Source organism: Esox lucius, chromosome 13 (assembly GCF_011004845.1).
Source record: "Esox lucius isolate fEsoLuc1 chromosome 13, fEsoLuc1.pri, whole genome shotgun sequence".
Lineage (NCBI taxonomy): Eukaryota > Metazoa > Chordata > Actinopteri > Esociformes > Esocidae > Esox > Esox lucius.
In genome coordinates this window covers 36,773,887-36,790,552 of record NC_047581.1, presented here as the reverse complement: position 1 = coordinate 36,790,552, position 16,666 = coordinate 36,773,887, and the positions used below count along the sequence as shown (strand labels likewise).

General features: G+C 42.1%; 1 protein-coding gene across 3 annotated transcripts in view; it reads right to left on the bottom strand.

The window, feature by feature from the left end:
- Positions 1 to 1,374: 1,374 nt before the first annotated feature.
- med27 (mediator complex subunit 27) overlaps positions 1,375 to 16,666 on the bottom strand; it is a 51,076-nt gene continuing 35,784 nt past the window's right edge. The window contains exons 5-9 of one of the 3 annotated variants that reach the window (XR_002197719.2): positions 8,467 to 8,574; positions 5,404 to 5,445; positions 4,149 to 4,226; positions 2,713 to 3,281; positions 2,471 to 2,557 (exon numbers count right to left, since the gene is read on the bottom strand). Coding sequence is in view for 1 of the 3 variants with exons in the window: in XM_010877156.4 (XP_010875458.1) it covers positions 2,423 to 2,557; positions 4,149 to 4,226; positions 5,404 to 5,445; positions 8,467 to 8,574 (363 nt within the window). In the remaining 2 variants the exon portion in view is untranslated. Of the gene's footprint in view, positions 2,558 to 2,712; positions 3,282 to 4,148; positions 4,227 to 5,403; positions 5,446 to 8,466; positions 8,575 to 16,666 lie in introns of those variants that run through there. The other 2 variants (XM_010877156.4, XR_004576728.1) reach the window with 2 other exon arrangements.

Genomic DNA, 16,666 nt, shown 5'->3' with positions numbered 1-16,666 from the left:
ACAGGAGTTAAAAGATCTGCTGCTAACTTGATGCCCGATCCCACAGCACACTTTCAGAGGTCTAGTGGAGTCCATGCCTCGACGGGTCAGGGCTGTTTTGGCGGCAAAAGGGGAACCTACACAATATTAGGAAGGTGGTCATAATGTTATGGCTGATCAGTGCAATGTTCAGCACTAATGGTGCAATCACAGATGTGCAAGTCAACCATGCCACGTGCACTAATGCACTCCCTTACTATCACGGAGGCTGGCTTTTGAACTGATAACAAGCTGAATGGTCCCTATCCTCTTTAGTCTGAAGGACTTGGCATCCATGATTCCTGAAAATAATTTCAAATTTTGATTCGTCAGACCACAGGACAGTGTTCCACTTCGCCTCCTTCCATTCTAAATGAGCTTGGGCCCAGAAAAGGTGGTAGCGGTTCTGGATCTTGTTTTATATGGTTGCTTATTTGCATGGTAGAGTTTCAACTTGGATTTGTGGATGCAGCTACATACTGTGTTCACAGACAGTGGTTTTCAGAAGTGTTCCTGAGGCCAGGCAGTGATGTCCACTAAAGAATCGTGTCTCCTTTTCATGCAGTGCCGCCGGGGCCCGAAGATCTCAGCCATCCAAAATTGTTTTTTGGCCTTGTCCCTTGCATACAGAGACTTATTCAGTTTCTCTGACTCTTTTAATGATTTTATGTACTGGAGTTGATGAGATCCCCAAACATTTAGCAATTTTACGTTGAGAAACTTTATTCTTAAATTGTTGCACTATTTGTCCGCGCAGTCTTTCAGTGTGGTGAGCCCCTCCCCGACCTCACTTGTGACAGAACCATCCTCACTGGAATGATCTTTGAATACCCAACTTTTGTTGCCTCTGTCCCAAACATTCTTAAATGTGTTCCTGACATCAAATAAAAAGCAGGCATATATTTTTCAAGAAACAATTAAATGTCTGTGTGTTAAAGTTTTGTTTTGTTCTTTGTACTATTTTCTATTTTACACAACATACCAACTTTTTTGGAAACGGGGTTGAAAATGAATGACGCATTTTGATGGTTTTTATAAATTTCAACAGTGAATCAATCTTTTTGGAGTTGACTCTCCACTAGTATAAAATGTATGTAATCAAGATATATAATCATAAAGGTGATTCTAACATTGTCTGCACTGTATGATAGTGTTTTCCAAAAGTACAGACAAAAGCAATTTCAACAAAATGTCTTAATATCATCACACATCCAGGTTTGTTATGAATAACACCAATTTCACGTTCAAATGAAACCTTTGTTAGTTGCACCCAGTCATATTTTCAACTGTTAAAAAACACAATATCATCCTTTATGATGAAGTAATATGGTGCCAAAAGGAAAAAAACGTGTAAAATGTATTGTAAAATATGCTTTTTATTAATTTTTTCAAATCTAATGTAAAACATCATGCCAACTGACTATTAAGGGGCAAGACAATTTGCTCAATCCTATATAAACTTCAGCTGAAATTACACAAATGGCTAGTATTTTACAAATTCTGCACTTCACATAGACAATCGACATATAAAGATGTTTGGAAAGCGTACAAAAAGGTAATTACACAATTTTATGAAATGAGTGTCTCCCTTGACTTGAGCTACAAACCATGGTCATCATCTAGTTACACTTAAGTTCCCTCCCACCTCACAAAAAAAAGCATTTTCCTCCACGTATCTAGCATAGCAAATTCAGTATTAAACAGTGCATGTAGAAAAGGTAACACAGAAGAATTTGGGAATAAATATGTTCAACATAACATTTTCTCTTGTTATTTGGAGAGTTTAAGGAACCAAAGTAAAGTTGTTTTGAACAAACAGGGGACTCAACCAGCCGCACAGAACCACTTCATATTTTTCAAACATCTGATCAGCTGTGTGAGACTGGGATAAAGGTACACACATCAATGTGGCACTATCCAGTAATCACTGTGCACAGACATACAATCAAATGTTTTGCATGTCATCCAAGAGGGAAGAGTCCATGGTGGCTGTCTTGAAATCTGAGACTGTTGACTTCAGACAGCTGACATCCCAATGCAGCTGAGCTACTAGAGGCATATTCAACCAGGAGGACAACTACCAGGTATGACAGACAACCAAGGGACCGCTGTGTTGGTGCTCGATATCAGCAGGGGTAATTTCACAACCCTTCTGGTCTCGGTTTCCACCTGGTTCCTACGAAGTGTTCTGACCTTGACAGACCAACATTTAACAGCCTGCTCCATAGTTGTAAATAAGAAGGCATCCTTAATTCACTTGTCTGGTAAAATTAAGTGTAAAACATAAAATAATGCTCCACAGGCATAATGTAGATAGAGGCTAAAGAGAAGGTGACGTTTTTGCTGTGCAATGGTCTTTTTTGAGGAGGCGTCAGCGAAGTAGGTACCTCCCCCCACGGTCTCCTCATTGCCTGCATGTGTCATGGAAGGCCTCCAGGGTACGAAAGTCCCTCCAGGTCGGGGGAAGACCCTCCTGCAGAAACCTCCCACAGCGCTGACAAGGGGTCTGGAACAGCTTGATGTAGCTTCTCAGCCAGGTCTGCCGAAGAGAGGCCAAAAGGGACATACAGGAAGGACAACAGTAACACATTGGTCAGGAGGATCCACCTATGGACTGATTCGAGTACAACATTTGGACCACACCGACGTGTTCACATGGTGAGAGAGACACTGTGTGGTGAGTGGCTGACCCACCCACAGAGCCGGTTCTCCTCTGACACCCCGTCCTCCCAGCCAGACCTCGTTCACACGGTCACATACCTGTCTGAACCAATTCACGAGCACCATCAATCTGCAGGATTAAAGCCCTGCTCTTGGATTTATCACTAGCCAGGATAATAACAGTGATCACTGGCCGGCATAAGAAAAGACCAATTACAACAAGTTAGCGCTGCAACAAGAAGGGTGAAGTTATGAATTAGTCCTCTATCTGTGAAGTCCATGAATAGCATCTGCAAAACTTTAAACATATTTTTGTGGTTACTTAAGGATTCCTTTAAACACAATTGACTGGGGGCAGCACTGTTAAGCAGACAGTGCTAATGTCTCACTGGACAGAGACGAGCTGTAAATGAGAGGGAGCTGGTAATGGAGGCACCCTGTGGTTAGACCTGAAGCCAAGGCGTTGAGCAGCCTGATTAAATGCCCTCCTCACACGATGGCGACGCCCACCCCGCCACCACGGCCAAATCAGAGGTCTCCCATTGATTCCCGGCACCGGAGGGTCTGATCAATCTCCTGACCTCAGCCCCCAGAGCATGGGTCTGCAGAGTGAACAGTCAGACTATTTCAAGGAAAAGACAGCGATATGCAACCCAGCCAGGGCTTCGGGAAGCCGGGAGCACTGGACACCTCAGTCAATAACAAGAACAATTGTGTCGTATGTTTTGTAAGTTACTTCCTTGTTAGGACCGTGTATATATATATGAGGACTGGCTACAAGTTCAGTGGGATGGGGACTCTTCGACCGAACTAACTATTAAGTATTACAAACTGGGCTGATTCAAGCCCTGAATGGTGATTGGCTTAAAGCGGTTTCCTTCTCAAAACCTATTGGAGGACAATGTCAGAGGGAAGGCCCTACTGCGGTTTCCAATGGGTTTTGAGAGGAAAACAGATAGATGTAGTAAGAAATATCCAATTGAGAATAATTCCAGGCAAGGCATTTTTCAGGTAGATTAGAAAATACTTATTTAAACAGAGTTTTGAAAGTAGATTTTGTGCGTAAAGGCAGCAAATATTTTAGTTGTTCAGCAAAACTTTCTATTTTGGTGGGTGCCCAGCGGATTTTGACATTGTAATGTTTTCAAAGCTGTTATCGGACAACTGAATCAATGCTTTCTGAGCGGTAGAAAAGGTCATGTCAATACTGCAGTTATTGAGGCAATCCATGCTAGGACACCCCCTGAGCCTTGTTGCTTAAATAGCCAGACATGATTACAACCCTGTCCTCTGCTTCTGAAAAATGAGCGTCAGTACTGCAAAAGTAGTACTCGCAAAACGTAATCCATCAGCTATGTGTACATAGTAACGATGTGTGACCAAAGACAAAGTCAAGTGGTTAATCAATTACAAGACCTCAGATGGGGAGTATGAGTTATGCAGCAGGTTGGGTTTGTCATTGTGCTCACCATGAAGGACCGTACCACCACATCGGGCATCTGGGGGAGCTGGTAGTGCAGCAGAGCGGTAGTGGCGTGATCCGTAACCTTAGAGATAAAATAGAGCTTGTAAAAAAGCACAACAGTCATATTAACTTACATCTTTTATTCATAGATTAAAAAAGCGGGAATTGTAAAATTGCTTTATTGAAAATGCAGGGATTGGAACTGAGATCAGTATCCTTTTAATAACCTATACAGGCAAAGAAGGACCTGTCATATTATTAGATGATTTATAAAGCCAGCCACATTAAAGGCAACCCCGCCCCCAAAATAAAAAGGGATTCAATACAAAATGTTGGTTATGTAGCCTATATATTGCACCTGAATGTCTGAAGTTCCAGCAATAGATTTCAAAACGTTGAATGAACTGTTAAGACAGAATACTTTAATTCTAGGCATGAATATTGTTTAAAAAGCCCAGGCAACACACTAATAACTTGACCTTGGCTCCCCAAGGCAGGGTAAAGTGTCACCATAATAATTATTTTAGTGACCTGCAGTAAAGATATTCTAATCCTGAGGGCATTATTTTTTTTTTTTATGTTTTAATTAATGTAGGCAACTGTGCTGTTTGCAGGCAATATGTCCATTGCTATTACAATCTGACCATCTGTTGAAGCGTGAGGGACATGGCTGTTAACAGCACAACATAGAAAAACTGAGGGGAAAAAACACTCCCAAACGAAGATGGAAGAATATAGCTGGGCAAGTAACAAAGAGAAGCTCTGATAACAAGTCAGACATTGGGAGTGCCGGGACAGATGTGAGGGGAAGCAGAGCCCTCCATCCCTCCCTCCAACTGGGTTTCTTTGACTTAGTATTAAGGACAGGCCGATATCAAGATATAAACACACGGCGCTTTGATCAGCCAGGGGGCACAAGTGAGAAACGTTGGAAAAACACAATTGGGGAGGGGGTCTCTTTCTACTACAGCCAGCTCCATAATGGTCATCAGTCGGTGTGTGACAGTCTGGTTTGCGATACGCCACCATGGCAATGTCTACACCTGAAAACATTTACTGAGACGACTGGACAACTCATGAACCACAACACGGTCCTCAGAAATTGCTATAATGCAAGGTGAATTTTGTTTCAATTAAATAAAATAGTCAAAAAAGATGTGAAAGACTAGAGAGCTATATGAATACTCAGTAGTTCTTCAGGCTAGAGTCGGCCAAGTGGGTATCACACCTCCGTCTGGGCTGAAGAGATGACATCTCACCTTTTGAAATACTTGATAGTTTGACTTTGACCAGATATCCAGCTGAGGAGAGAAAATGACAATCATCTCATTGTAAGGTTATCAAACATTTTCAAATCATCCCATGCAATTTCAGTTCTATGCAATATAATTCACAACGAACATGTTCATTTTGCGCATTTGAACAGTAGGTTTAGATCATACGTATTCGTCAGCCAGACTGATCATCCAATTCCACTTAAGTCTGTCATTTTTATAACACCATTATTTGTATTGTATTGTGGTGTGCTGATCCATCGATCCGGTCTATAGTATTTGGTTCAGATCTCTCCTCTCGTCCCCTGCTATCCTGTGGCTTACAAGGCCCTTACGTAAACCGGACGTGGTTGGCAGGCAATTGTTCGAAGGTCGTCGGAGCAGTTTCAAAGGCAATAACAAATCAAAACGCTCCCCACCATCTAATATCAAACAGGCCCAGTGTCAGCATGTATTAGAGAAATCGGATTCGATCCCCCTCTGTCCCTCTACCCACTCCCGACACACAGAGACCCTTTGAAGGGAAAATAATACAGGATCGCAAATTACCCAAGAGATGCCTTAGATGGTCTTTGAAGCCCTCCTTTGATAGTGCAGTTTTCCTTCTCTTTTTCGCAATCTTTCTGTGTGCTAGGAGGCATAGCTTACTGCTCCTGCGGCTTCTTGCCGCGTGGTAATTAGTGGAGAACATGGCAGGATGGGGGAGCCTAAAGGGACAGTAGCAGTGTGTTCTCCTAAACATAACCAGAGCTGCCGCTGTTGTGTCTAATTCATCCTACATGGGGCTTTGTAAATGTCTGGACACTAAAACAGTTTGCAAGGTGCAGATTATCTCTGTAAAATACCTTGTTAGCTGTGATGGAACAATGGTAAACACACCCAAACTCACACACACACACACACACACACACACACACACACACAGACAGTTGAGCAAATCCGACAGCATTGTTCTGGCAGGAGGTTCAGAAGTCTCCAATTCACTGGCATAATTACCAGTGATCAAGGTTCTTCATGGCTTTGATGGCCTCTCATATTCATGTCAGTTCAAAGAGTCCCAGCCCTCTGGCCGAGTGAGGGTGAAACACCAACATAGAAGCATTTTCCAAACGAATGAGGGACTAAGGTTGAGTCTGACAGAGGGGAAAGCGTAGAGGAAAGCCAACGTCTCCTATTCTTTAGAAGGTTTTCATGTGAAACTGCGAGAGAGGAAGTGGTCACCTAAATTATTCAGCGATGCCAACAGAAAACTGACAACGAGGGCTGGACGTCCAGAGCCTGGATTGCACACTCTTACGTTATCGGTCCTCTAACAAAACTGTTCCATAAGTCTACGTTGCCGATAAAAAGTATTCCTCCGCTTTCTGATTCTCAATGTATTTATTTAAAAAACAAAATCTGGGTCACGTGAATGCTTTATTTGACACAGACAATGTTGGGCCGAATTCAAAACCCATGCTGCAGCAGTACATGCGCACCACAGGCAGCAACTTAGAACCCCCAGGACCAACCCAGGACACCGGATTCTCTATTTCTTTGCAGATTGTTTCACAGTACATTTTTATACCAACAACCAAAATATTGGAATCCTTAGTGAAACAATTCTGTTAAATGTGTGCATTTATTTATTTAAAAAAATGTATGCAATACCAGACTGCCCACACTTAATAACTGGATGTGCACTATGACTATAAGAGAAATTGAACAACATCTTCACAGGTGTCTTTTTTACTTACAGAGACAACACAAGCTTCAAACTTTTGTTTCTGGGTTTTTGCTTGGCTCCACTTTTATTTTCACTACATATGCTAAGTTGGTGTGGGTATTTATTTTGGTTTCTTTAAGTTTCATTGGTGCAACTGTTTTTCGGCAATCATGGTGGGTGTCTTTGTTTGACAACATTCAGTAGACAGCCCTGTGGGAGTCTTTCAAAAATCCTTATGAAAAACCCTTTTCTTTTGTTTTGGCTCTCAAAGGTATTGTTGTTAGTTCTCATCCTGTTTTGCATTTTTTTTTACAGAACTTAATAAAACAGGGGCTCGTCCGGGATCCATTTATTTCTCATGAGTATAGCAGTTACTGTAATCTCCTACTGTGATATACGGTGCTGAAATATGAATGTTTATAAACGCGACTGCTGTAGAGCTGCTATCACTGACAACCAACAAATATTTTGCGATTGTTGAAATCATTTAGAAAATTGCATACAGAAGCATGCTTATAAAGACAAAGAAACCGTTAAAATAAACTGGACTTTAAAGAGCCTACTTTAGAACACTACAGATACACCAAAGCAAATCAGTGTGGCATCTACCCTGTCACAAGCGGTTGTCAAGGAGCTGCTTTGGTAAAGATGGAATTTGTACCAGCAAGAGGCTGGTAAGAAAGCTACCCCATTCGATGTAAAACTGATGGTTAGAAATGTGAAGTTGGAGGAACAAGAAGTTGATGTCTGAGCACAGGAGAAGGATGGAAAATGTTTTGTAGTTTGAGCACAGGCAGAGAACAAGATGCAGCCAGATAACAAGAACAATGTCAACATTTGATTAAAGGGATCAAATTGTAAGCAATCTGAATCAAGTCAGGATATCCTACACACTATACAGAGATTACCATTGGTTGGAAGAGCCAGCTTTCTACCACTTTTGAACTAAACATTTTACTTACATTGAGCAGCGTGCCAAAACTCTAAAATATAAGCCTTAAAATCTGGTCACTGCTCCTCCAGAGTGTTCTTAAGAGAAGAAAACTTCAAGTGTATGATCTCTAAATTGTGAGAGGTTCTCAAGGTCATGTTCTCAAGGTCATTAGAGGAGTGACAGTTTACAGGTTAAAACCTTTAAAAGACGGTGACATCCTTCTTTTATGAAAACAAATCCTTAGAATTTTAGAGGGTACATTTTTTAAAAGCCCTGTTTAAAATCAAATGTCCACATTTGTTACATCCCTATATTAAATTGCAAGGGAAACCCAACTGTTTTATTGTTTAAAATTGAAATCTAAACGAATGCTTCAGATGTTTTGTGTTTGTTATATCTGTTGTAGTACCTTGCCATCTTCAGAATACACATTCTCATTGAATCCTCTCACAATGGTCCGATCTATAAACAGGCTTCTCATCACCACGATGGCTTTCAGCACTTTCCCCAACGTCACCTGAAACAAGAGGCAGAGAGAAAAAGACAATGACAAATGTGTCCCTGTTCAGTCTTCTCCTAACCAACCGCCATGTCAAAAAAGTGCTTCACCCTTCTCTCCTCTTATTTCTCCACTTGAGGCAGTGGTTAACCTACAATGTTCTTCACTAGAGGGCCATTTAGGGTTGTCGTACCCAACCTTATAGTGAATTAACCTTGGAAAAGGGCAGCCACCTTTCGTCATCCCACACACATTTGGCAAACAGAATTACGGAATTGAAAAGTGCGCTCGTGTTAGATATTGACCTTGATCTTTCAAAGCAGTGCAAAGCTTAAAAAGGGCTTTGACTTGCAGTCTTAGACCATCTCAGTATAAGAGCGAGGGGGGGGGATCCTCCCAGGGCATGAAGACATACTACCTGAGAGACAAGGACGGACAAAGAGAACGGAGAGGGAGAAAGTAAAGATGAGCCAAGAAGGTAAGCCTGATAGGAGAAAGCCCCTGATTTCTAAACATCAGCATTAGTTTTCACAGTAAGCGCAACATGTATAAACGTCAATACATTTTCATAGCTATAGAACGAACAAACGTGATAAAATATACGTTTACTTCTGGCAAAAAAATAGTTAAGATGTAGATCTTTATTTTCAAGTTTAATCCAACAAACGTTACAGTAGGCTGCTTGCTGGATAACACTGAGTAGTTTCTATGGCCGTGTGAAAAAGTGAGTGAATGATTTGAAAGGAAAAACACCTGCTAAAATAATTTGCACAATCTATGTCTTAGTCTTCACCACAGGGTCCACAAGCAGCTAGCTAAGTAATGGACGAGCCACCACCAGTCAAGAATGGAGTCAAGTAGCTAAGGTTCTTAGTAACAATCTACACACAAAAGCTGGCAATTGTTATTCTTCAGTTTATTTTCTGAATCTAGATATAGCTAGTGTATAGTTATTATTATTGATTTGTGTTTTTGTATAGTGCTATTACTGATTGATTGCGTTTCTCCTTTATTTTTAAATGATGACTACTGTTACTTTCTATCTTCATCTGCACTATCGGGAGGTAAACCAAGCATTTCATTGTCATAACTTATTGCAAATGACATATAAACCCTTTGAATCATTGAATCCGATGAATCCTTGAATCGTGTGTTCAATTATTTGAGAATTTGGTTCATGCTTTGTACGATCATGGCAGGAAAGTGATAGACATGAACATACAGGCAAGGAGAGAAAGAGGCCACAAACCAGCAGGTAAATTATTGATAAGTGCCACGCCAAGATAGACTGTTCATCTGTCATCATGTAAATCAATCAGTGTAACTGAATAGGATCTCTGATAGCAGGACAGCATCTGAAATTGGGATTGTACTGTATATGTTTACTTCATTCAGGAGAGAGGCCATTATAACAATAACATGGATCAGAAAAGTAGGCTGAGGGTGAGAAAGAGGCCACAAACCAAGGAGGTCTATAGGAGCCAGATTGGAAAACTTAAAGCTGGACTAACATGCCTGACTGAGATGTTACCAACATCATTGTAGTATTGGTCATTTTAAAAATGCACTCTGGTTACATTATCATCTATCCGAAATGCCTTTCCAGCTGAAAAGTCCCACCATGCAAAAAAGTCACACAAGGTATAATATGAAATCACTACTTCCTTCAAGTCAAACTGGAATTTTCACACTGAACTCTTGAGTCCTAGCAACACCCGCAAGGCACCGGTACAGAAAGCATATTGAGTAGGAAACTTCGTTTGGGGTAACCATCTATTTGCTACAACCTTCCCAGACATAATGAGTATGGCAAGCCAGCGTTGTGGAGACAATTATCGACCCAGTATTGTCAACCGGACTACCTCGGTTGCACCGGTCATATCCGCACTTTATTGGTAAATAATGCCAACGCCTTTTTTGAACCAGAGTAGGTCTATATCTAAAGTAGTCATGGACAAAGAGAATCAAAGTAGAAGTGGATTCTAGAAGTGGAAAAACACATAGAACTACATATTTAAGATATTTCAGTGAATAAATGAACATACACGCTTAATAAAATGTGCCCCCCTGCCCCCCAATATCAGAGTCACTCCTACGCTCTTGCATGTAAGAACTTTTACTTCACTAACCAATGCTTTGTAGATGTCTGATGACCTCAGCTATCAGGTGTCTGATATGTCAAAAGGAGTAGCTAACAAACAAAGAGACAACCCCTGCAGAACATGAGATCAATTTGTAGAGACTGTTTATTCGGCTTTGGTAGCTGGTGTATATATATATATATATAGACTACAAAACATTACCCAGATCCAAGAAAATGTGTTTTTTAAACAAATACATTTTAACAAAAAAATTTTTTTTAGCATTCTCTCTCTAATTGCCATCAGGTTTCACTAAACTGACAACCTTCTGTACTAACGCAACAAAATTGTAACCACACACACAATAGGCTAAAGACTGAATGTTGCGTTGTGTTCTTTGGTACTCTTTAGTACTAGGACAATGTATGTTTTGTATTCCAGTCTATCTATTTGTTGCCAGAGTTTCAGTTCATAGACAGTAAGTGAGCTCTGTCCTATTGGAGAAAATGGTCATCTTACAACCAGGTCAGCATTTGAATTTGTGTGGCGAGAAAAACCGACACAGCATAGTCAAACACTTCAAAAGCATTTGACTTGATGGATTATTCTGCACTCCAAAACAAGAAACAAAAGGACACTTTTTAAGTCCGGCAACAGAGAATCTAACGATCCTCCATGCATAAATGAATAAATCCATTAATGGGGAAAATATCACCAATGAAATATTTGCTTCTCAGCCGATGACGATTGGTTAGGCGGCCTAAGAGCCTTCTGTAAAAGGCTGGTCTTTTTCAGAGCTATTGTAAGCCCTCTAATTGGAGAGGTGACCGGGAAACACATTTAAGCATCAGTAGCATCAGAAGCTGGAATGTCTTTCTGTCTTCCTGTGTAGTGCTACCACTAATGTTTAGTGTTAGACTAGTTACAGTTTAATGAATCTGCCCAATTACTGACTAGCTAAGAAAACGCTTGGCGAGCTAAAGTAGTCTATACATTTAAATCAGGTGAAACTGTGGATCATCCGAGAACACGCACGCACACCCACACACCTCTCGAAAACACCTTCATAGAGATGACACACCAAAATACACTTTGAACACTTGAACACCGCAGGCCTGGACAGCCCTTTTAAATTCAACGAAGGAGAGGGGATTAGAAAATCCTCTGAGGTGACTAAACATGTCAAGAAACTACCTCCATTTATATTTCATGAGGCTGCCTCAGCAACATACATTTCCCCTTCTTTAGCAAAGGGGCTTTTTACATTCAGGAGTGTCAGGGAAGCTCAAAGGCTGACATGCCTTTCCGGTGGCCTGCATCCTACCCACTAAGACAGGTGCTCAAAGGGAGAATCCATTACTGATGACAGGCCTTTTATAGAGTTGTGACCCTCTCTGCTCTTCTCTATCCAGGCCCATGACCTGAGACTAGAGCACACAGCACCAGCCTCCATCTCCCATGTACAGCTGAGCAATATGGCCTAAGAATCATATAATGGGCCATTTAAAATCCAGAATGGTAACTGTATATGTTATTGTTATATTAATACATGCAGTTACATTATTGCTATGTTATTGTGCCTTTAATTGTAATAAAAAAAAAACTATTTAAGAAGTACTACAGAACTCTAGGACGGTAACTACTTATTTCTAAGAGATACCGATTGAGTTTCTCCTGTGACGTTCCTACAGCATGCTGGGTATTAGAGGCCAAATGTTAGAAATACAAAAGACTTTGGAAGCACACAATGAATTTAAATAGGTTTTCAGATAGCCAAAGGCTTACAATATAATTTAGCATTCAAGAGCTTCAACATGATTTCAACTACCTGGCTACTCCATAAAACAATGTAATTCACAATATAATTATTAAAAAATGTTTACAAAAATAACTGATTTTGCCATAGGGACAGCTGCTGGTCTTGACTCTGGCAGCAATGTATTCTGTGTTCTGGGTTTTAGACACACAACAACCCTGACGCTGATTTCTTAACTCATTCCACAACGCCACTCATACTTGTGCACATTTGTCTTGAGGACACGGAATGAGCCAATTGTGTCGCCACTGTCGCTGGACATACTATGCAGATGGAGGAGGTCGTTTTAAAAACATTCTTAATTCTGTCGCTGGGGTTAGTCGTGGTTAGCTGGGGGTCCTGTTGTACGTGCCCTGCCCTCTTCAAGTCTGACACTCATCTTTGCTTGTAGAAAGCATGCGTGTGTGTGAACAGTTAAATAATATCCAAGTGTACACAATTCAAATAAAACAAAAATAAAATATCCAAGAAATGTAGGTAACAGGACTGAACATTGTGATTGACATTCTCAGTCCTACTTACAATACGATAATAAAATACAGTGGGAGAATTAACCTTTGGGCTGCATCCTGTTGCTCATGTGACGAAGGGGGAATGTGTCAGGGGAACAAGACTCAGGGAAAACCTGGGGACGTGACCAATACATGTTGTATTTTAGCTAACATATTATGAATTTCCGTTTTACATGACTCATCAGATTGCTATTAGGATAAAGTACAGGACACTTGATAATATAATTATTGAACAGATACTTTTCATGCATTTGTGCATGTAATGGCTTGGGGACAGAAAAGGCACCAATTTGGCAGAATGGCCGATAAAATGTCAGATAAATCAATCAGAAGACAAAAAACAACCAGATCCAACAATACATTTTATTGGGGCGAATTTCTTTAACCATAATAAAGCAATTTCTTATTTTTATCCTGAGACCTGCACATTTTGCAAACCCCATACGAGTATAACAGGATTTATGAAGCAGATGGCATGAAAACTAGACCAAGTTCCACTTTAGGGAACTTGTTGCAGAAACAGTAATTCCAAGAGATTGTGCCAAACTCCACACACAAAAAAAGCCTCAGTGGATTAATTCAGGGGAAGGGGGTATACATCCCATTTCACACGGCGCCTTGTTCAGCTCCCAGAAGCGTGTCTCTCTAGAGATCCCAACAGAGGTGTGGCGGTATACAGTATTAAAAGCCTGCGTGAGCAAGGCATTAAAAAAAACACCATCTGCTAATGCTCGCCTCCGCTGACATAGAGCAGATTAAGACCTAGCAACGCGCACACACACACACACACACACACATGCACACACACACACGCTCACACACACACACGCTCACACACACACACGCTCACACACACACACGCTCACACACACACACGCTCACACACACACGCTCACACACACACGCACATACGCACATACGCACATACGCACGCTCACAAGGGATCGATCTCAAAGTGTCCTTTCTGAACAGCTGCTGATTATGTTTGACGTAACCCCAACCACAGTGGTCAGCACAAGCGTATAGCTCAAGGCTTCACCAACCGCAAACTTGTTTAAAATGACTGACAACCCAGCCCATTTCAGTGGCAGCTATACTTTATACAGTTTTAAAAAGGGCTTTCTTGACAGCCAGACTAAAAGGTATGCCAACGGCAGGGCATAGGTAGCCCCCCCCCCACCCCCCAACTAGTGAGCAGAGCGGAGCTTCACCTGGGAGCCCAATGGGCCAGCCTAGGGAGGTTAATTAGGAAAAGTGAAAGAGCATTTCAGTAACTGCAGCCCCGGCTCACAGATGGTGGGCATTTTTATTTAGCAAGAGAGAGTGGGCCGTCGAGCTCGTAACTGCAGAGAGCAGAGCACACAAATCCGAGGCACTATTAGCAAGTTTCCAAGCAACAAGTGGGTCTGGATGTGACTGACGTCCGCCATGGTCCTGAGTGAGTGCCAGCGAGAGAAACTGACACCCTGGGTGGACGAGGAAAAAGCGGAACAGGGACGTCAGGCTGGCACAATGTCTGAAGCAGAGCCGCTGGCAAACACGTGGCAAGCTGGCGTTGTGGCACCGGGGTTGTGGCGCTGCCCGGTCTCTGTCCCTCAAATGCTGAGATGAACGGGGGGGATTTCAGAGGTATACAAATTACAGAAGAACACTAATAAAATTCTGAAATGGGTTTGATGAGGTACTTCTGCATTATAACCTTTGCCTTTTTTGTCGTTGGTATTTTAATTACATGCGTGTGGTAGGCTAGCTGTTAATCTTGGGCCAGCAACTGGAAAAAAAAGATGACAGGCCTGTCAATTTGCCCATGAGCAAGGCACTCACCTGTAATTGCTCTGGATAAGTTGATGCTAAAAGACTTGTGACAGTTCTGCACAGGGCGGAAGATAAGACCCAGCAATAGCCCCTCCTGGGGCGTGACAACAGGCCAATCAGACGTATCGGGGGACTCCTGTGGTGTTAATCTGCTCTCTCCCTGCCCTCCATAAAACTGGCGCCAACCTTCAGTATGAGGAAGACGCCTAAAAACAGTACAAGCCGACACAAAGAAACTAAAACGAGATGCCACGGCTCGCAGAAAAGCTGTGAATTGTTTCGTCGTGTATTCATTTGTTTTAATTGAGTGTACTGATACATGTGGACTACAGGCTACGTGGCCTATAGACCTGTTACCAGAAGTAGAGTCCGAAGTCCTCGTGTCCTACCACTAGATGAATTGTCGAATCTTCGGTTTGTACCTTTACTAAATCTTATGGCTTCTCCCCATGTTCTATGACCGCAAAGACTTGTTTTGTTTTGTCTGTTTTCCACAATAAAGACTCAAACTCTGTATTTCTTCGTTCATACTTGTTTAGTAATTCACCAGATCCACAAAGAAAAGTCAGCCAAAACATTGGTCCATTCGCAGACAAAAATTTGAATCTAAGGTTGACTATGACTATCTACAATAACCTTTCATCAACACGGCCTACCAGTAGGAGCCAGAGTTTTACCTACAAAAATTATCCATCCACAGCTATTAGCACACTGATATGTTTTATGAGTTTGCATGACTTTAGCCGACAGTTGGTAGAAAAATAACACCAACTGCCTTTCATTGCGACAGTTAATTATCTGTAAGGCTGGCAGAGTCACAGCAGAGATCAGCCAACGGTCACAGATAAGGACTGTCACAAAAACAAAAGAACCGTCACAACACTACATTTGACAACAATCTTTTGCATTGAACGAAAACCTGACTGAAGGCAGGCTGGCATGCATTTCTGCGGCGCCATAGTTTTTTGATGTAACATGGCACTCTAGACAGTGAAAAACCGCATGGCTCCACGCTGAGATCATATGAGATGGGAAATATGAGGAACCTCCATGGCTGAAGACAAGTTAGGCGTGTTGAGGCAGCAGCAAATACGGTCATTAATGAAGGAGAGAAGACAACGCGCCTCAGGGTTAAAATTGGCCAACATACGGTTAGCGTACACGGACATTACTTTCACCACAGCAATGTGTCTGGCCACCGACCGTCCTCAAGTCCGTGACCACCACGCCTCACAGCCCAGACCCAACCCCTACAATACCCAGCGCGTCACCATTCAGTGGGAGGGAAGTGTTGAAGGTGAAGCTCAGTTCCCAGTTGGAACACACACACGTGTGAGGAGAACCACGCAGGCTTGATCTTGTTTAGACCGACGACAGGACGACTGACACCATTCACGTCTTTGCTTAATTCAATAGGAATAGAAGCCCGGAGCGAATCTGACCACCAGCCAGTCTCCCACCTGAAAACACTTGGTGAGGGCTTGATAAGGCTGCTTCCATTTTGATGACGCCCATATTTATTGGTCTCCCTGCCCTGACCTCTGTGCCCGGACATTCTCTCCTTCTCAGCATTAAGGCGGTCAGAGGATGTCCTGTCAAAGTTCCAAACATGGAAGCGCTGCCCTGCCAGCACAGCTCCCTTTACATACCGGCTCCAAGTAATCCCACCCTACAGCCACTGCAGAGACCTTGAGGGGGCAGAATTAGCTTTCAAACTGAATCAAAACCACAACAAGGTCACCTTAAAATTCGACGAATGTAAAAGCACACGTCCCTGCTCTTCTCAAACGAAACAATCAGGAGCTTTAAAACACGACTATCAGGAAGCAGCGACGCAGTTCCTGCATTGGCTCAGATGGGCGGTCCGACATGCAACATGACTCTAT